The sequence below is a fragment of the Suricata suricatta genome, chromosome 17 (assembly GCF_006229205.1).
Source record: "Suricata suricatta isolate VVHF042 chromosome 17, meerkat_22Aug2017_6uvM2_HiC, whole genome shotgun sequence".
Lineage (NCBI taxonomy): Eukaryota > Metazoa > Chordata > Mammalia > Carnivora > Herpestidae > Suricata > Suricata suricatta.
This window is the reverse complement of record NC_043716.1, coordinates 42944657-42965642: the sequence shown is the minus strand read 5'-3', so window position 1 is coordinate 42965642 and position 20986 is coordinate 42944657. Positions and strand designations below refer to the sequence as shown.

The 20986-nt window shown below is 38.1% G+C and overlaps 1 protein-coding gene across 7 annotated transcripts in view; it reads right to left on the bottom strand.

Annotated features, from left to right (window-relative positions):
- TLK2 (tousled like kinase 2) overlaps window positions 1–20986 on the bottom strand; it is a 127264-nt gene that overhangs the window by 33515 nt on the left and 72763 nt on the right. For 6 of the 7 annotated variants that reach the window (XM_029927384.1, XM_029927383.1, XM_029927386.1 and 3 more), the window contains 5 exons: window positions 14634–14729; window positions 13541–13633; window positions 7723–7833; window positions 6618–6754; window positions 564–716 (listed from right to left, as the gene is read on the bottom strand). In XM_029927384.1, the coding sequence (XP_029783244.1) occupies window positions 564–716; window positions 6618–6754; window positions 7723–7833; window positions 13541–13633; window positions 14634–14729 (590 nt within the window). The remainder of the gene's footprint in view (window positions 1–563; window positions 717–6617; window positions 6755–7722; window positions 7834–13540; window positions 13634–14633; window positions 14730–20986) is intronic. The other variant, XM_029927387.1, reaches the window with a different exon arrangement.

The window sequence follows — 20986 nt, the reverse complement described above, 5'->3', positions numbered from 1 at the left end:
ACACAAATATATATACAAAGTTGTATATACAAAGTGTGTATACACACACACACACACACACACACACACAGAGCGAGCACGGTATCTAAAGTTAACAATACTTATTGTAGATTTGAAAGGTGCTGAGGGAAGATCATAAAATTCTCATCATAAGAAAAGAAGTATAACTCTGTGAGATGATGGATGTTAACTAAACTTATTATGGGAATCATTTTATAATATATACAACACATATCAAATCATTATGTTGTACACCTAAAACTGATACAGTGTTATATGTCAGTTGCATCCCAACAAAATTGAAAACAAACCCCAAAATACACCCAACCACCCCTAAACAAACAAGAATAAGAAAACCTAAATAAGATTGGGACTAAGAAAATGAATTAATTTTACATGGATTTTATAGAAGTTGTGAGCAAACTCACCAATGTAACTAAAAAGAACCCTTATGCCCTGGGAACCCTGTAATTTACCCCTTCTTGCAGGGGCACTCCACAAGACATCTGCATTTTGGGGAAGGGTGTGGCATCTTACAGAGTTCAAATTAATAAAGAACATACGTTTCATTTTCAGCTCCGTTGGTCTTGCTTTTCCGCTGTTTCTGCTCATTGGTTGCCGGCGGGGCCTGTCCCATGGCAGGGGGTTTCCGCTTTGCTAGCATTTTCCGTTGTCTTTCTATCTCCTCCCTCTGTGAATTTATCCTTTCCTGCTGCCTAGAGATATAAAAGATGTTGCACAGAGGAAGAAGGTCAAAACACTGTAACGCAGCTGGAGAATAAACACAAATATCTTGGCACCTACATATTTGATAGACTTGAGAAAAAGTAAGCCCCTTTAAATCAAGTTAAAATCGGATTACAACTTCGGGTTAGAAAAGCCAGATAACTGATGATAGAAAGATTTTGTGGAATGAGTCTGTACTTTAAGACACTAGTTATGATTATCCTCAGAACAGGAACGTAGGCAGGAACAATGCCAAATTTCCATTGTGACCTTATTTTCTGACTCAAGAAAGAATTTTCTGATTCCTTTTTAACAGTTAAGAAAGTAACTCTTGGGGTGCCTGGGTGGTGTCACTTTAACAATAACTCTAGGGGTGCTAGTTCATTGAGCGTCGACTTTGGCTCAGGTCATGATCTTGCCATTCCGAGTTTGAGCCCCGTGTCGGGCTCTGTGCTGACAGCTCAGAGCCTGGAGCCTGCTTCAGATTCTGTGTCTCCTTCTCTCTCTGCCTCTCTCCTGCTCACACTCTCTTCTTTCAAAAATGAATAACATAGAAAAAAAATTTTAAAGAAAACCTTTGATATGGCTCTACTAAAACCGTATTTATGTAAGAAAAATATTACAAAAGGTTCCAAGTGCCTTTTTATTTTTTTATTTGGATTAAAGTTTCCTCAGATTATTTCTAGAAAGATAGCTAATATGAAGGATACTAAACAAAGTAAAAAAAGATTTTGTTTTTAGATCTATCATTTATTCTAACTCTAAGTGAGCCATCACCACCCCCATAGTCATTCTGATGTCACACTGATATGTCAGACCTAAACTAAGGTTTTAAAAATGCAGTACGTCAAGACAAAGTACAATGAAGCCTTGCCACTAGTAAAAGCTCCTTAGGGAATGGGACATAAAATGAATTCGTAAAAAATATAAGAATTCATCAGATATCTAACACCATTACATTTGCGGATTTCCTCAAAAAAGTGAATTTTCTATAATAAACCCATTTTCACATTAGTAGCCAATAAAAATACCAATATATGAACACTACTTTCTTTCGTATATGCTTAATAGATATTAAGGTTTGGAAGCGTGGCATATTAAAAATATACCAAGATTTGGGATTAACCATTTAAAAGACTAAAATCTTTAAATCACCTACCCGAGTTGAGAATCAAATGCTAGCTCCCATCTCCTCTTCCCTCTACCATGCTTTCCCCCACCTCTTTTTCTTGATTCCACCTTCATTTTTGCAGAATAACAGAACCTACATTTTTAATGCACTTTCAAGTGAAGTCTATTCAATGCTCCTTCTGAACACTGTAGTAGTCAGTCTCTAGACCTTCCCTAAATTCAGTGTGTTTTTCTTGTAAGAATGGCAACCACGAAAACAAGACAATATTCCAGGGCAGATGCCCAGAATACAATTCATGCGGCCATATGTAGAAGAATGAGATACTGCAAGCCAGGTTACCCTAACCAAAGCACTGCAAATCAATGACCATTCATCTCCCAATACACTTCCCTTGGCTTCAAGATGAGCTGGATCGCTGACTGGATGTCACTTTAACAGAATGGAAATTGAAACTCAAGAGGTTTTTCTACCTGAAAAAACCCTTTCAACTATCATGAGAGATATGCCTCCCCAGCAAAGAATATGTAGTACGAATAACTCATGGGTTGAAAGAATTCTGGATTGAGACATAGAATCCTTAGGTAAAATCAAAATCCTCTTTCTGACTCAATGACTTATCTTCAAGGATAGCACAATCTCTGAACTGTCTCTCCAGAGGAGTTTCTCAATTAAAAAACAAACGGTAAAATATCTTTAGCTCCTTTTTACCTTCATGGACAAGGAGTGTAAAGCACAATAAACTCTCTGGAGATAACCATACAACACAGAGTTTACTATAAACTGTAGTGGGTTAGTGAAGTACCACAACATTTTTTTTTGAAGACTGGCTGCTCTGGAAGACTCAGATTTTTAGCAATCACCTTTATCAAACATAAAATTAATTTTCTACTGTTTCTAGTTAAGAATCCAAAAATTTGATCTCCAGAGATTCATCGAGAAAGGGGCCCCACAGCCATTATATATATTCTGTATCTACCGTGAAACGGTACAGATACCCAAGGGAGATCTTGACATGTATAGAATCAAGAGAGTTGTTTTTCATTATGGGTCATGTAACCAAAAATCAGATGGTTCATAAGATTACTTTAGAATGGGATTCTACGGGCATCTAGGTGGCTCAGCTGGTTGAGAATCTGACTCCTGATCTCAGTTCAGGTCACGAGGTCACAGTTTTGTGAGTCTGAACCAGCCATCAGGCTCTGCACAGGCATAAAACCTGTCTGAACTTCTCCCTCCTCTCTGCCCCTCCCCCGCTCTCACTCATCTCAAAATGAATAAACTTAAAAAATTTTTTAGTTATAAAATAAAATAAAAATAAAATGGAATTCTAGAATTCCTTATACACCAGAATAAATACCTGGGCTATCATTACAATGCTATAATATTTAATTTACTCCTGTTAATAATCCCTATCTTAAATGACCATAACTCTGTATACAAATCAAATCCTACTACGTTAATGCTTCATTTCAATATATAAAAAATTTTATCTCTCCACTTATCTAGTTATTTAATCTCTACACCCAACATGGGGCTCAAAATCACACCAGGAGATCAAGAGTCACATGCTCTATTGACTGAACCAGCCAGGTGCCCCTAAAGAAAATCCTTTTTTTTTTTTTTAAGGTTTATTTACTTACTTTGAGAGGGGACGGTAGAGAGAGAGAGAGAGAGACAGAGAGAGAATATTCTAAGCAGGCTCTGCGCTAATGGCATGGAGCCTAATGCAGGGCTATCTCACAAACCACGGAATTGTGACCTGATACAAAAAGGAGTCGGGACGCTTCACTGAATGAGACACCCATGTGCCCCTAAACAAAATCTCAGTAAAGAATGTTTTCCCTCTTTGAGGAAAACCTCATAGGAACAGAACTGGAAAGCAAGGGCTTTTGAGAAACACACTAACCGATCTGCATCTTGACTTCCAGCCTGCTCTTCTAATCCACAGCTGGACTTGACCAGCAGCCTCCAGCTGCACTTCTGACCTCTGGCCCAGCCAGCCCCGCTCTCTCTCTGCAGACTAGCCAACTCCCACGTCCCAAATCCTTCATCTACCCTGTTGATAGTTTCTCCTGCCTACTGGGAATTTTGTGCAATTCAGTGGTTTTTGTAAACTGACAAGTCTTTTAGTTTGTCTGCAGTCAAGGGGAGATTCTCAGCGACAAGGACCTCCCTTCTGTCCTTAATGGGTTTTCCAACTCCAGTTCAAAGTTCTACACATCATGCTCTCCTTACAGTTTACTGGTGTCACTAAATGTGTAAATGTTTGAGGGTATTTATCATTCCCCCAAGATTCTCTAGTTGTCTAATATAGTCTACATCCTTCAAGTCATCTGTTTGAGCTTTGTATTTCAGAAATCTTGACCTAAGGCCAGCATATACTTAGGCTTAGTATTTAATGGTGAAATTTAGATCTCTTTAATAAACCATGAAAACCATACCCCTGTATCAAGAAGAAAATTTTTATTGCCTTGCCATTGACTGAGATTTTAAGATTTATTCAAATAAGAAAGAGTATCGTGAATAACAACAGTATGGAACAGAACTACTTTCTCAAAACTGTAAGAAAAACTACTTTTTCAACAGGTTCAAACATGCTTTGGAAAGGAAAAATTGCTGACCTGGCCAAAAGATAATACAAATTTGATAGGACTTTCTTATTACCTGGTAAATCCTCTGTTTTAGGGAATAAAGACCACTTGAAAAGAGCAGAGGAACACAGTGAAAACAGAATTGCACTGGGGGGTCCTGTTGAGACTCTACTTGATTATCTGATCAAATTGTTAAACGTTTTGAGCTTTGTCTCTTCCCTTAAAACCTAGTACTGTTACCTGGTGTTCAGCTACTTCACCCCCAAATTATGTGTCATGGAGTTCTTATATACAGAAGGTAATCATTTATGAGGTATCAAAGATAGCCTTTACAACTGGAGAATTTCAACTGCAGGATTAAAACTGAAAGGGAATTAATTTATTAAAGCAAAACTTTAGAAAATAAAATACCTGTAATTAGTAGACACTGGCCAGACAGCTTCCCAAAAGAGATGGAGATATTTTATATGACATAAAAGCATGAAAAAATGCTATCCACCTAGGAGGAATAATCCTAGTTAGGGATCTCATTTAGATAGTCCCAATTTCTATGATGCCTCAACACTAAGTCATCATTTTGTACTCTGTGTAAGATTTCTAGAACCTTCTGGGCCTCAGGGGCTGCTTACAGAGTAAAAAAGATAAAATACCACTGTCAGCAAAACTATGAACATTACTTAAAAGTAATTACATTTTACATCTCTATACAAACACACTATCTTCAGTCAAAGTCTTCAGACATTTTAAAGACAGCCATCTATAGAATAACCATTGTCAAAGACTAGTAGGATCACTATCATATCTGGGACTCAGTCTGAGCACTAACTAGGTAGGTGGCTATGGCCAGTACTGGGGATAGAAGTTAGATCTTCAGATCCCATTCTAATGAAAATGGATGGGGTGTCACCTGCAGGACAATTTGCACATCCTGGTCGGGGTGTTAAGAAATGGGTGGGTGCCACGGCTCCATGCAGTGGCCATTTATAGTGCCCTGGTGCATTCCTACACTTAGTGCTTGGAGTGGATGGCATTCTGAGCCTCTGGCACCTGGCCAGCTCAAAAGGCTTTGTTTTTCTTCCCAGGTGTTGTATCTTTGACTCAACAGCTTGCCTCTAATCGCACCGAATTACACATAGTCAAGGTACATGGGTGAGGCAAAAACATATCTAAGCCAAGGGGAGGGTAATGCATCACGCAGAAAGCAGTGACTACACATGTGCAATCCAGAGGTTAGTATTATTAATAACATCAATATCTGTACTTTTATTTCAGACATATATTTGTTGTTTCTTATGTTTCATTACTATTAAAGGAGTCCCACACTCTCCAATTACTGTGCAGGAAGTCATTTCAGCAAGGAAAAAAGGTAGAAAAAGCAGTCTATAGAACCCTCAAATTCACAGTGAGCTACGGCTCTCAAGTTTGGGAGCCCACAATTAAAAAACACAATGCCCTTCCCCCCAGTCTCAGATGGAAATAATCCAATAAAAATAAGTAAAATATACCAAAACATATGACAACCTAAAGATTTTTTAAGTCCAGAGCCAATATTAGCTATTTACACAGTTGGAATCTTAGGATTTTAAATGGTAATTCTCTCCTTTGAGTAAATACTTGAATGCTGAGCGGTTAGGATTCCAGGCTGCTCTCAGACACTGGGGCTGGCCACCAGTCTGACCACTGGCTCAGTCCCTGCCTTTAAGGTGGCCGCTATCTCTAAGGACTAGACCCAGCCTCCCTTTTTAAAGAACCTCAGGGACAGAGCCTAAAGGTTTGTCTAGGGTTTTTATTCTGTTTTATACCTAACTCAGGATGTTCTTTCTCAGGTCCTTGCCAATTTCATTTTTATATAGAGCCAGAATAAATACGTTCATGGACTCCTTGTGAAAATCCATTCATTTAAAAGGTAACAAGTTGTAGATTTTTCTTCCTTAGCTTCAGCAATTCTGACTCTTTGTTAAGCTTTAGTGTAGAATTCATTTATTATTTCTCTGATAACTTGCATCATTTTTTCCAGGACTTCATCTCATTCCCTACATTTCATTCCACATGTGGGCACTAAAGCTGAATGAAAAGAGGACTTCTACCACTGGGATTTTTAATGACTACAATTACAGTAAACTTAAACCAACTTTTCAATTCCAATGTGATCACTGCACGCCACTTACTTGATAAGGTTCTGGAAAGCATAACCATCTGTCCATTGCTCAGTAAAAGAGGCCCCGTGTCGAACAGTGGTAAAGTGGCCCAATCTCAAGCGGTCTTGCATGCTTTTATCTCTACATGCCATCTTCTCTTGTTTTGACTTAGGAGAAAGGACAAATAGGAAATAAAACTGAAACAAAGTTCTCCATCATATCTAACATCAATAAAATGACCTACTATCAGGGTTCCCTGTCTTTTTAAAAGCATTCCAAAGATTTCAGCAAAAGTAACCACCAGTCTCTCAAACCTCAGGCTTGTAATAATTTCATTAGGAAGTAATATCTTTCAATATAAGATAAATATTTGCTGGGAATATAATAAAAAAAACTTTCAAAAAATGGTTACTAACAACTATTAACATCAAGTCACAACTAATCAATTACTATAAAGGAAACATCAACCATATATGAGTATATATCAACTTAATTTTTTACAGTACAAAGCACTTAATTATTACATTATATACATACGTTATTCCAAACATCGTCTCTCAAATGGAAATGCAACTATTGCTAAATGTCTGTGACGGTTCTAGGATATGTACTTCAAATGACACGATGAATTTAAGAACCCAAGAGAGCAGGACTGCAAACAAGCTAGGACAAGCTGTCCCCGTCCGATCAGCATTACATTCAGAGCAAAGCACAACCAGAAACAATGTCCCAAATTATCGCTCTAGATGTCTGGTCCATGTCCAAGTAAGGAAGAATTCTAATAGCCAAATTATAAGGAGTCTTTTCCTAAAGGGGCGCCTGGGTGGCTCAGTCACTTAAGCAACTGACTCTCCGTTGAAACTCAGGTCATGATCTTACAACTTGTGAGTTCAAACCCTCCATCAGGCTCCATGCTGACAGCAACATCCCTACTTGGGATGCTCTCACTCCGTCTCCCTCTACCCCTCCCCTGCTCATGTTCTCTGTCTCAAAAATAAATAAACAAACATAAAAAAAAAGTCTTTCCCTAAAAGTCCTACTTGAAAATATTTTCATCTCAGTAAGGAATTAGGAGCTACAAAATGACACCCTGAGGATCTTGGGAACAAGGGTCTGGTCACCATCAATCACTCACCTTTTCTATAAGGAGTTTCTTGCTCATTGTCACACACCGATTTAATCGTTCTTTATACTTCTCTAGCATCTTTTGCTGTTCATCAATCTGCCGCCTCAAATCACAGTTGGCCTTCAATGGAAAATATTTTTTATATTAGATCCAAGGAAGATAGATTAATACAAAAGCAGTTTCTAGGGAGTCCAAACATTATTTCTATGGTTCAATCAAAAGCAAAATTAAAGCTCAAAGAGCTAAGAGTAATTATGTTTAAAAATGTTTTTAAATATTTCATCCTTGGGGCGCATGAGTGGCTCAATCGATTAAGCGTCCGACTTCAGCTCAGGTCATGATCTCATGGTTCATGGGTTCGAGCCCCACATTGGGCTCTGTGCTGACAGCTAGCTCAGAGCCTGGAGCCTGTCTTCAGATTCTGTGTCTCCCTCTCTCTCTGACCCTCCCGTGCTCAACATTTAAATATATCATCCCTTTTTTCCTCTCTCAATAAACTTACTTTAGTAAAGATGAATTCTATGACTACAAGTGGGCATGTTTTTCTACTGATCATATTTTACTCCTCTCAAAAAGTAGTTACAGGTACTTCTAGTACATCACATATACCTGAGTTGTCACAAAATAAAAAACCTACAATTAATGAGATGTTTAAAATACATACAATAGGTGATTAAGCACTTTACAGTACTCACAGAATACTTTCAAAGGGTAATTAAATACTTACAAAAAAAACCCTACAGAATTATTTTAAAACCTCATAATGTTCTTAGGTTCAATTGTTCTTCGTTTTTCTATTCTTGTTTCCAAAGAAAAAGAGACATGAATTTACATAAGTGTTTCTTACCAGAGAAGCCAGGCACACCCAAGCCCGCATAAGACAGAATTAACAAACAGATGACTATAAGGTCCTGGTTCTCAAGAACGCCAGAATGTAAATACATAGTCAATTTAGCTGTGGTCAGAAGGATGGGCTAAATACTTTGAAAATTCAAGTCTCCTACAATAACAGAGAAGGGAAGAACCACTAACCCAAGGTCAATTTTGCCTTGCAATTCTTAAATTTATTCCTAGTATTAACAAAAGATCTCTACTGTCAGCAAATAAATGCTACTTTATAATAATGTGCTTGAGTTTTGAAAAGAAATATGGTATTTCCCAATTAAATGATATACGTGTTTCTGAACCAGTAAAAAGCACAAATGGAAGATGTTGCAGCACACTCAATTTTAGAGGCTTTTCAGCTTCATTTTGAAAGTGACCAGTGTACAACAGCTTCCATCTCCAAATTCCTACAATTCTCATAATTTCTACCTATTCTTTGTACAGCGTTCTATGGACCACTCTATCAAACGCAAAGTGCAAGTACATCTGAGAAAATTAACTAATTCATAATAAAGAATCTATGGAACGCCTGGCTGGCTCAGTCAGTAGAGCCTGCGACTCCTGATCTCAGGGGTGTGAGTTCAAGCCCCACATTGGGTGTAGAGATTACTTAAAAAATAAAACCTTAAAAGAAAAAAAACTTCAAGACAAAAATTATAATGTTTATGTGAAATTCAATCTCCTCTTGGAAGATAAGCATTCCCTTAAAATCTATAATCAAATGTATGAAACCAATCAATCTCTGGCAGCTTATTTAAAATTTTAAAAACCCTAGAGGCATTTGACTGGCTGAGTCAGTAGAACATGTGACAACTCTTGATCTCAGGGCCAAGAGTTCAAGCCCCACACTGGGTACAGAGCTTTCTTTAAAAATAAATAAACACATAAATAAACAATTTTAAGACCTCTAAATTTTTGTGGTTTTCTACCATTAACAATTTTGCGTTCAGGTTTAAAATAGCACCTGCCTATAAGTTTCTTATCCAACATCTCACTAAAATGGAAAAACCCAATGAACTACCCAGGCCTGTCTAAAAGGAGACATCGGGAGTGTTCACTCCCCATCCTGCCAGATCCGAACACAAACTCTAATCAACTTGAGAAAAATGGCAGCTGCCTTCGATGTTGTTCTACAGCCGAAGAAAAAAAACTACAACCTTCAGAAAACAAGGTAGTTGAAGGTGGGTAATGGTGGGTACAGGGACCATACTGCTTCCTAGGAAATGAAAGCAGACATTTTTTTTTTTTAACTCAAAAAAAGTACTGAGTCAGGATTCAAGTTTTTCATATACTCCATCTTCTCAATCATTTCTCCAAGACTCGGGTGATAAAGAAAGTCTAGCAGAGATGCTCGGGACAAAAGCCACCAGTACTGGAACTGGGCTCTGAGCTCTTTAAACCTACAACCTAGCTAATTAAAATCTTGGCAATTCAACCAGCACCCACATGAACAAAAACAGGAGTAAGAGCAACCCTAAGCAAGCACATATGCTAATAAAAGATGGAAGAAAGCTACTGACTCTAAATATGCCTCTCCAAATTGAAAGATGGAAAAAAGGAAACAACCAAAAATCAGATCTAAGGAAAACTACTTATGAATAAGGAAAAAGAAAAAAGCTTGAGAATGATGAAAATGATCTCCCTAAAGAATAAAAAGAACATTGTAGAATACTGCTTATCATATTCCATAAAATACAAAAAGACATGGTGTCTATGGAATCAGACCCAAAACCCAACAGGAAGGAAGGTACAGGATGAAATAAGAAAGTGAAATAGATAAGGGGGAAAAGCAAATTCAAATGTAAACAGAATCAAAATTGGATATAAGATAAACAACAGAAAATATATGGAAGACAAATTAACGTTTAGAAAGATTCAGAAAAGGTCAATCATATTAAATAAGACTCCAAGTGATACAAATAAAGGGAAGAGATTAGGGATCCAGCCTGGAAACCAAAGAAGAGGCCAACATATGACAGAAAGAGGCAAAAAGTAAGCATAACCACACATTTCCAGAATAAAAATTTAGAGACCTACATATATATAGAAGAACCCTGGAAAAATTTTTTAAAATACAAAAGGGTGGAGAGTACCTATAGTCATCACAGAAAACAGATTACAGTGTTTGTTCCTTTGATTTTTTTTCTCAGAAACCTTAAATGCTAAAAAAAATCTGAAAAGGTGTGCACACATGTATGTGTGTGTTACATAAGGTGAGAGAACAAAGCTAACAGGTTTGTTAAATTACCTTTTATATGGAGAGGCAAGAGAAAGAATCCTCAGATTTACAAGGAAACAAAACACTTAACACTAATATATCCTTCTTGAAAAATAATTACTTAAAACGTGTTTCAGTTGGGGCACCTGGTAGGTTCAGTTGGTTAAGCATGTGACTCTTGATTTCAGCTCAGGTCATGATCTCACAGTCAGGAGATCGAGTCCAGTGTTGGGCTCTGCACTGGGCATGGAGCTTGCATAAGATTCTCTCCCCTGCATCAGGCTCTGTGCTGATAGCTTGGAGCCTGGAGCTGCTTCACTTTGGATTCTGTGTCTCTGTCTCTCTCTGCCCCTCTCCAGCTCTCTCTCTCAAAAGTAAATAAATATTAAAAAAAAAAAAAAGATTCTCTCTCCCTTGCCCTCTTCTGCTCCCCCAGTCACATGCACTTTCTTTCTAAAAATTAAATAAAAAATAATTTTTGAATAGTTTAAAAAAAATGCCACCAATGAATTTAACAGACACGTGTAACTAATTATTGTAAATTAGATCATAAAACTGCTTTTCATATAAGAATTATATACAATATTAAAAGTAATAATTTAATAATAATAAGTCTAAAAACATCAGGTTTGGGGCGCCTGAGTGGCTCAGTTGGTTAAGCGTCCGGCTTCGGCTCAGGTCATGATCTCATGGTTTGTGAGTCCAAGCTTACAGCTAGCTCAGAGCCTGAAGCCTGATTCAGATTCTGTATCTCCCTCTCTCTCTGACCCTCCCCTGCTCGTACTATCTCTGTCTCTCAAAAAATAAATTAAAAACATTAAAAAAAAATTCTTTTAATAAAATAAGCCCATACATAAGCTTACTCATAATGAGCAGGCTTATCTATGGGCTAAATTCCAGGTTTTATACAGGAGGGAGTCAAATATACTACTTAAAAAATTTTTTTTAACGCTTTTATTTATTTTTGAGAGACAGAGAGCAATAGAGAACGAGCAGGGGAGGGGCAGAGAAAGAGGGAGACACAGAATCCAAAGCAGGCTCCAGGCTCTGAACTGTCAGCACAGAGCCCGATATGGGGCTCAAACCCATGGACCATGAGATCAAGACCTGGGCCGAAGTTGGATACTTAACCAACTGAACCACCCAGGCACCCCTCAAATATACTATGTTAATACTGTGTTTTGATACTTACAGGAATATAGGTAAAAATTTTTAGAGGGAGATAATCACAAATACAGTGATTTTATTATGAAACATTATTATTATTATTAACGACAATTATTATTATTATTATTATTATTATTATTATTACCCAGTAAGAAAGACTGCGAGATCCGCACCCAGCTGTGTCACAGGAGCCCTGAAGGTCGGAACCTTCAGTGCCCCATGAAGCCAGGTGGAAAACTACTACATTAGTACAAATGAGAATCAAACCTATACCTTCTAAATCATTGGAGAAGGATTAAAATGTTAATCAATTTTATTTATTAATCAGTAATACTTACATATGCGCGCACACAACGCACACACAACAAATGGCTCAAAAAATTACTGAAGGAAATGTACCAAATGTTTTACTCAGTTAATGGAATTAGGAGTGTCATATCTTTCAATAGTCTCTAAATTTATTATAAAAGCATATTTTGCTTTTATAAGAAAAAATATTTTTTAAGAACGTGTCAGTCAATAAGCTAAATTGCATATTAAAAACCTATCCTTAAAAATATCATAGCATAGGGGTGCCTGGGTGGCTCAGTCAGTTAACTTGGCTCAGGTCATGATCTCGTAGTTTACAAATTCAAACCCTCTGCTGTCAGCCCACAGCTCACGTCAGACCCTCTGTCCCCCCGCCCCCCTCTGCTCCTACACTGCTCACGCGCTTTCTCTCACAAATAGAAAAACATTAATATAATGGTAGGTTTTCTAGAAGTATCTTTTTTAATTCCAGATTATTCTTTTAGTTTCTATAAGCACAAAAAACTTCAGATAAATACTAATACAAGATACAAAATGAAAAACCAGGGCTAAAAAGTACTTGTGAGATAGTTTTAAAAATTCAAGAATATCAGGGTGCCTGGATGGCTCAGTTGGTTGACTGCCTGACTCTTGGTTTTGGCTCAGGTCATGGTCCAGGGTTGCGGGGTCAAGCCCTGCGTCAGGCTCCACTCTGAGCATGGAGCCTGCTTAAGATTTATATTCTCTCACACGCTCGCTCGCGCACTCTCTCTCTCTCTCTCCCTCCTTTGTCCCTTCTCCCACTCTCTCTCTCCCTGAAATAAAATAATTTAAAAAAACATTTAATTCGAGAATATTTTAAAAACATCTCTGGAATAGGAAAACAATATTTTTTATTATTTCCCACAATTCCAGAGAAACACAATACTCCACCTCTCTCTCTAATATACATTTAAATATTAAAATTCTACAGTATAAGATATCCAATTTAAAGGTATTGCTTAGATGGAAACCAACTTGGTAATAAACTATTTAATTAAAAAAATAAAAAATAAAGACACTGTTATGTAACTTAAAAAAAAAAAGATATTGCTTAAGCTATAGGCTTGATCCTAGATCCTACTGTTTCCCTCAGATCAAAGAAGAATATCCAAATACTTATTATTTGTTATTTAATGATAGTAATGATCCTTATGATGTGTACATAATCCAAATATATACATCATGCAGTGCTTGTTATAAAACCTCTTACCATATTTTAATACTTACTCTTAACAAATCGTCTATTCTTCCCTCCTTCTTTTCTAAGTCAGAATTCTTACTGTTTTCTAGTGCAGATATTTTTTCTATTGTGAGGTCAGACTATACAGACGAAGAGAAAACAAATTTAGGATTACTCTCAAAATATTACATGTTATCATACTTTTGGGGGGGAACACCTGCCAACACAAATAACCTGAAATCACACAGCTAAAGAAATTAAGTATGCTTTCCTCCCCCCTTTCTTTAGACCTTATATTTTGCTACACCTACACTTCAAATGCATATAACTCTGGTATCAAATATATGAATTCTCAAACTATTGTGCACTGAACAATATAGAAACACACTACTCTAGAAATGAAACTAACTTTGAATAGAAAAGGACTTCAGAGGAGACAGAACCCAAATCTGTAAAGAACACACACGCCACCTAGTGGAAACCACGAACATCAGAAGGGGAGAGAATGAAGCTTTCTGAATCTAAAGTCTGTTCAACTATCCAAAAGTTGATAATTCAAATAAACTAAAAATCTATTCCTAAAGGTTGTATAGCTCTTAAGATTTAAGAAATTCTCCTAGACTGCCAAACATCTTGCCTTAAAGGCAACACATTACCAAGAGGCTTCAAAGAACATACAGTATACAATCTGGCTAGATCAACACTACAGAATAGAGGATGCATCCACTATCCTTTTCAGATACCAACTTTGAATGTTCACAACATTCCCCGAATTAAAAAGTTTCTAAAAACTCTATAAGGAGGAAAATTATGTTAATGTGCCACATGTTTAAGTTGCAGAGTCAGGACTCAAACCCAAGCCTAGAGGTCTCCAAACAAGTGTTCTTTCCCCAACACCAGGCTACGAGACAAGCATTTCTGCTGCCAACACACCAGATTGGTAAAGAGACACCTCAAAAAGTTAAAGCACCTTCCAAAAGACTTTAAATACTCAAAATGCAAGTTCTGAGTATAATACACACAAATGAGGTAAAGTCAGAGAAAAAAAAAGGAAAGATCAAGTAGACTCAAAGATACCATATGTGGTTAGCATTTATTCCTAAGCACATCTTTTCCTCTGTACATTGATCACCAACCTACCTGCGTCTGTCTGTGCTGGATGGAGATCTGCTTCTGGGAGCTGCTGGAATGCTCTGTGTTGCCAGATCCCGTAGAAGAGGGGCTGTTTTGCTGAGCCTGTAAGAAAGGTATATCAACTAATCACTAGAAAGTTCTGCATCCTTCTCCACACACATTTAGTTTTTTAGATTTTATTTTTTTTTAAGCAATCTCAACTCCCAACGTGTGACTCGAACTCACAACCTGAGATCAGGAGTTGCATGCTCCACTGATTCAGCCAGCCAGCCACCCTCCTCCATAAACATTTGTATGAATGCCAATAATTATATAAAGCACACTCCTTATGATGAAAGTCAGAAGTCAGGGTCATGTAGCCCAAGATGAAACTAGAACAATTTATATGAGAAGCAAGGTAGGGGGGCACCTGGGTGGCTTTCGGCTCAGGTCATGATCTCACGGTTAATGAGTTCAAGCCCTGAGTCAGGCTCTGCACTGTCCGTTGGGATTCTCTCTCGCTCCCTCTTTCTCTACCCCTCCTCTGCTCTCGCTCTCTCTCGCTCAAAATAAATAAATAAACTTGAAAAAATAAATAAAAAATAAATGAGAAGCAAAGGCTAACATGGTGGCTTGGATCATGTCCCTATAGTCTAAAGTACCAAATGTGTCCAAATGAATTTTTAAATATGTAAATTAGAGAAAATTAAAAGTCATTCCTGTAATAACATGTCCTTTTCACTTGTATGCCAGTATGGTTTTGTCAGAAAAGGCCGGCGAAGCATCCACCACACAGGGGGTTTGTGACTCCAGGCAGGAAGAACTGTGAGCTGCTATTCAGAATAGTCTCCTAAATCTGAAACATTATCCATGAACACGCAGCGGTCCAAAAATTCAGGTTGGTTTCCCATAATGTCACTTGCTGATGTGACTTTTATATATAGTCACATAATCCCATTGGGCATTCTAAGGCATTTAAAATTTATAAGGTTTACGTCTTAATATAATTCATCTATTCGGGAATATACAATCATTATACTCCCAAAACTCCTTTTAGAGAACAAGATTGAATCTAATACAATACAACCCTTCAGAGACATAATCAAAATACTGGATATTCTGAAGATTATGGGCTGATGGCAATACATCTACTGCCACCATCTTATCAGAGAATGTAGTGTTTCCATATATGTTAATTTTCTTCTTCTTCTTTTTTTTTTTTTTACATTTATTTATTTTTGAGAGACAGAGCTAAAGCGGAGGAGGGGCAGAGAGAGAAAAAGACAGAGAATCTGAAGCAGGCTCCAGATTCTGAGCTGTCAGCACAGAGCCTGTGCTGGGGCTCGAACCCACAAACTGTGAGATCACGACCCGGGCTGAAGTTGGACACCTAACTGACCAAGCCACCCAGGTGCCCCATATATGTGAATTTTCTGATACTTTCTATACATTCCTTAAACTAGTTTTCTCATTCATTAAGATATAAACAATACTGAGCAATTACTGTCAGCTAACTGCTTTGTTGTCATGATCACATGCAATCCTTACAAAACCCTATAAGGTAGTTATTATTATTACTTTATAGATAAAGGAAATGCAAATCAGAGATTCTAAGCACCTATGCAGGGTCACAGAGCTAGTAAGTGGGAGACCATAAATTAAGGAGTACTTACATCTACAATCACCATTCTCAATGGCCACGGCAGACGGACTCCCTCTTGTTAACAATTAGAGCTACTGTCTCACCGGGCCACAAGTAAGCTAATAAGCACTTCATACACATAGTTATCTTGAAGGCTCATGACAGCCTTGTAAAATAAGGTAGGCAATATTAGATTCTCCATGTGGATTTCTTTATTCAATAACTACTCACTCCCTATGTCTAACCACTGTGTTACATGTTAGGGACACAACGACCAAGTCAAACAGAAATAAAACCCATGAACACAGTCATTATTCTATAAGCCTTAACAAAGTTTACAATCCCAGTGAAGATTTATTAAGCACTCAATAAACATTTGTTGAAAGAAACTGTTAAATCATACAAGAAACACAACTGGGGTAAGTGCTACAGAGAGTATACAACAGCCGTACAACCTAATCAGGGGTGCCAGTCTCAGGAAAGCGGCTTCACTAAGGTGTGAAGGAAATACTCAGTCAAGGAGAGGAGATGGTCAGGTCATCCCTAGGAGAGCATGTGTGCACCAACACCAGGGGAAGGGAGAAGACTGGTGCAGGAAACAAAAAAGTCAAAAATGAGAAACCAGTCTCAAAGAGGCTGAACACTGTGCACCGCCCCAAGTGCTAGAGCTGGGTTCAGAGCCACGTCCAGGGAAGTCCAAATAACTGAAAATGTTCTTTCCTCTCCACGATGCAGCAAACCTTTTTTTTTCTTTTACTACTAGTTTATAAGGGTCATCATTATGAACCTCAAGTATTACATTGAACTATGATATGAGCATTATCTCCTTCAGTTATCATTAGATTGTTCTTACAATCCTCTTTTAAAATGTGATTCTAAACAAATAGGACTTTCAAACTATGTAAGAGCTGAAAAGAATCACATGACTGACCAAAAGGCTCTTTTATAACTTTCAGATTCTGGTACACAAGCTTTGCTAAAATGCCTTTTCTATGTGCTCATTTCTGATTCTAAGTTTTCTTCTAGCAAACAGGGTGCTAGAATGTAATTCGGTGGGATGTTTCCAAATTAAACCTTTCTTTATGTAAAGATGTATGTACAAACAGTTCAATGATAAGAAATAAAAATGTAAAAAGTTAGCTGAGCAAGTGGGACGCAGGTTAGGAGGTAGCAAATCCTCATAAAAAGGGAAACAATACTTTCCAACGGTAAAAGAACTACAGAAATATAAGAACCTATTATTGTGACAAATGAGTCCATGGTAGAAAAAAATACTCATTCTGATCATCCATTCAATATTAACTGTGGACCTCTGTGCCTGGTCCTAGTTAAACTTTAGAAACACAAAACTGGAAAACAAAGAGAGCTTACAGTCTCCCAAATGAGAACAGAAGTTGCTGGCCTTTCTAAGCAGGCCACTGTAGCTGTTAACTTAGTGCAACCCCAACCTTGCATAACACGCTCCTCCGAGAGGTCCATATTCTTTGTTCCTATTATAAAAGTAATATTGGATGACAAACTGGATCTTCCAAAGCCCTGGTGATATGCAGAGATACTTTTAAAATGAAATCGTAAGAGCACTAAGAAACAAGACAGAGTCAAGGATCAGTAATGTTTTAAAATGTTAAATTTTAAGAAACATTCAAAAGTAGTTGGGTTCAGATAGAGAAAGTAAAATAGATTCATAGCCTAAAACATCCCCAATGAAACAGACTGGGTCTTTTCAAAAAAAAATTTTTTTTAATGTTTATTTATTTTTGAGAGAGAGAGAGAGAGAGAGAAATCGAGAGAGCACACGCGCACAAGGCAGGGGCAGAGAGAGACAGAGACACAGAATTCAAAGTAGGCTCCAGGCTCTGAGCTGTCAGCTTAACTGACTGAGCCACCCAGGTGCCCTTAGACTGGGTCTTTTCAAGGGAGTTCCTGAATTGCCTCACACTTTTGAGATTTACATTCACAAAAACCAGGAGTAACCCATGTAACATAACAATTATGACACATTTAAAACCTATAAGGTCCACAGAGGACCCCGTGGGTCCCCCCTTGCATACCTTCTGACCCCAGGACAAAGCACAAGAACAGATCTCTTAAATAAGACTTAAAAAAAAAAAAAAGAAGTAAAGATTTAAAAATGAAATAAGTCGATCCAGGGGAGAGCTCCTGGTGTGAATACTGCGGCTTGAGAAAAAGGCAAAGAAAGTACAGTACCTACCCCCCTGCCCTCCACAACTGATACAATGGAGAAAGAAATGGAAGGTACTGCAGAGTAAAACATTTCACTCATTAAAACAAAGCCCTCTCCTTATTTAGATGCTGGTAGAGGTGCCTGGGTGGCTCAGTCGGTTAAGCGTCAGTTAAGCGTCTGGCTTTGGCTCAGGTCATGATCTCACAGTTCATAGGTTTGAGACCGTTGGGCTCTGTGCTGACAGCTAGCTCAGAGCCTGGAGCCTGCTTCTGTTGTCTCCCTCTCTCTCTGACCCTCCTTTGCACGTGCTGTCTTTTTCTGTCTCTCAAAAATAAAAAAAAGATGGGGCGCCTGGGTGGCTCAGTCGGTTAAGCCCCCGACTTCGGCTCAGGTCAGATCTCACGTTCATGGGTTCGAGCCCCGTGTCAGGCTCTGTGCTGACAGCCAGCTCAGAGCCTGGAGCCTGCTTCCATGTCTGTGTCTCCTCTCTCTCTGCCCCTCCCCCTCTCATGCTCTGTCTCTCTCTGTATCAAAAAATAAATAAAACATTAAAAAAAATTAAAAAAAAAATAAATAAAAAAAGATAATAAAAATTTAAAAAAACGTAGATGCTGGTAGAGAACCTGGTCCTCCTACCCAGAACTTACCAAACACTCACAAAGAGATTACAGTCAGCCTCCCACCATTCGGGAAGCAGAACTATGTTACCTGCAAAGGAAAATCTATGCCAGTAACCTATATTAACCACCTTAATACTTCATTCAACTAAAGCTAAATACACATTTTCAAGAAAACCAACAGCCCAAAAGGAAGCTCCAATGTGAAAAGACAAAGATCCAAGAGAAAACAGATAATTCAATAAAAACAAATACAAAAATAAAATATGTTCCCAGACGGTCAAAGGATACATCTGTAAAAAGGAAAAAGCAAAGAACATGAAAATAAACTTAAAATTATCAAACATTTGAAAACTAAATAGATTAGCTGAATAACAAAATGAACCTAGCTGAATACAGAATCAGCGATCTGGAAGGTAATGTCAAGAAAAATCTTCCAGAAGTGAGGCGTCTGGGTGGCTCAGTTGGTTAAGAATCAGACTCTTGGGGGTGCTTGGGTAGCTCAGTCGGTTGTCTGGCTTCGGCTCAGGTCAGGATCTCAGAGGTAGTGGGTTCAAGCCCCGCGTCGGGCTCTGTGCTAGACAGAGCCTGGAGCCTGTTCCGGATTCTGTGTCTCCCTCTCTCTCTGACCCCTCCCCTGGTTGTGTTGTCTCTCTCAAAAATAAATAAAACCAGAAAAAAAGTTTAAAAAATAAAAGAATTGGACTCTTGATCTCAAGATCAGGTTGGGCTCCACACTGAGCGTGAAGCCTACTTAAAGCAGTTGAGCATCTGACTCTTGATCTTGGCCAAGATCTCACAGTTCATGGGATCAAGCCCTGCACCAACAGTGTGGAGCCTGCTTGGGGTTCATTCATTCGTTCATTCTCTCTCTCTCTCTCTCCCCCCCTTCCCCACTGACACTAGTTCTCTCTCTCTCAAAATAAAAATAAACATTATAAAAAGAAAAGAGAAAAATCTCCCAAAAGATAAGACAAAAGGTCAAATAAAGAAGAAAGAAAAGTTCAGAAATGTGAACAAAGAGGTTCCAAAACAATCTAATAGGCTTTCCAGAGGAAAAAAATAGAGAAAGAAAGAATTAAGGAAGAGTAAAATAAAAATTTCTCAGAGATAAAAAAAAGTACATTTTAAGAGTGAAAAGGCCTACTATGTGGCAAGTAGCATTAACAAAGAAACACACAATGGACAGGTTTCAAGAACAAAAATAAACCATGTGATCATTTAAACAGATTCAAGAAAAAGCACCCAGCACTCTTCCGTGGTAAAGACATTCAACGAACTCCGAATAGAAGGATGCTTTTTTTTTTTTTCAAGTTTGTATTTATTTCTTTTGAGAGAGAAAGAGCAAGTGGAAAAGTGGCAGAGAGAGAGGTAGAGAAAATCCCATGTAGAGTCTGCACTGCCAGCACAGAGCCCAATGTGGGCTTGAACCCAAGAACCATGAGATTATGACCCGAGCCTAAATTAGACACTTAATCACAGCCACCCAGGCACCTCAGAAGGGCACCTCTTCCATCCCCCAAAAGGCATCTCTGAAAAAACATATAGCTAACATAATACTGTCAAAGATCACATGCCTTCCCCCTTAAGATCAGGAATAAAACAGGATGTCCACTTGAACCACTTTTTAAGTTTATTTCGAGAGAGAAGAGAGACAGAGAAAGAGAGAAGAGAGAGAGAGAAAGTATGCACGCAAGTGAGACAAAGAGGGAGAGAGGGAATCCCAAGCAGATTCTGTGCCTTCAGCATAGAGTCTGACATGAGGCTCGAATCCAAGAACTTGAGATCATGACATGAGGCGAAATCAACAGTTGGACACTTAGCTGATTGAGACACCCACGCATCCCCCAATTGAACCACTTCTATTCAACATTGTACTAGAAGTTCTAGACAGGCAATGAGGCAACAAAAGAAAGTAAAAGGCATTCAGATTGGA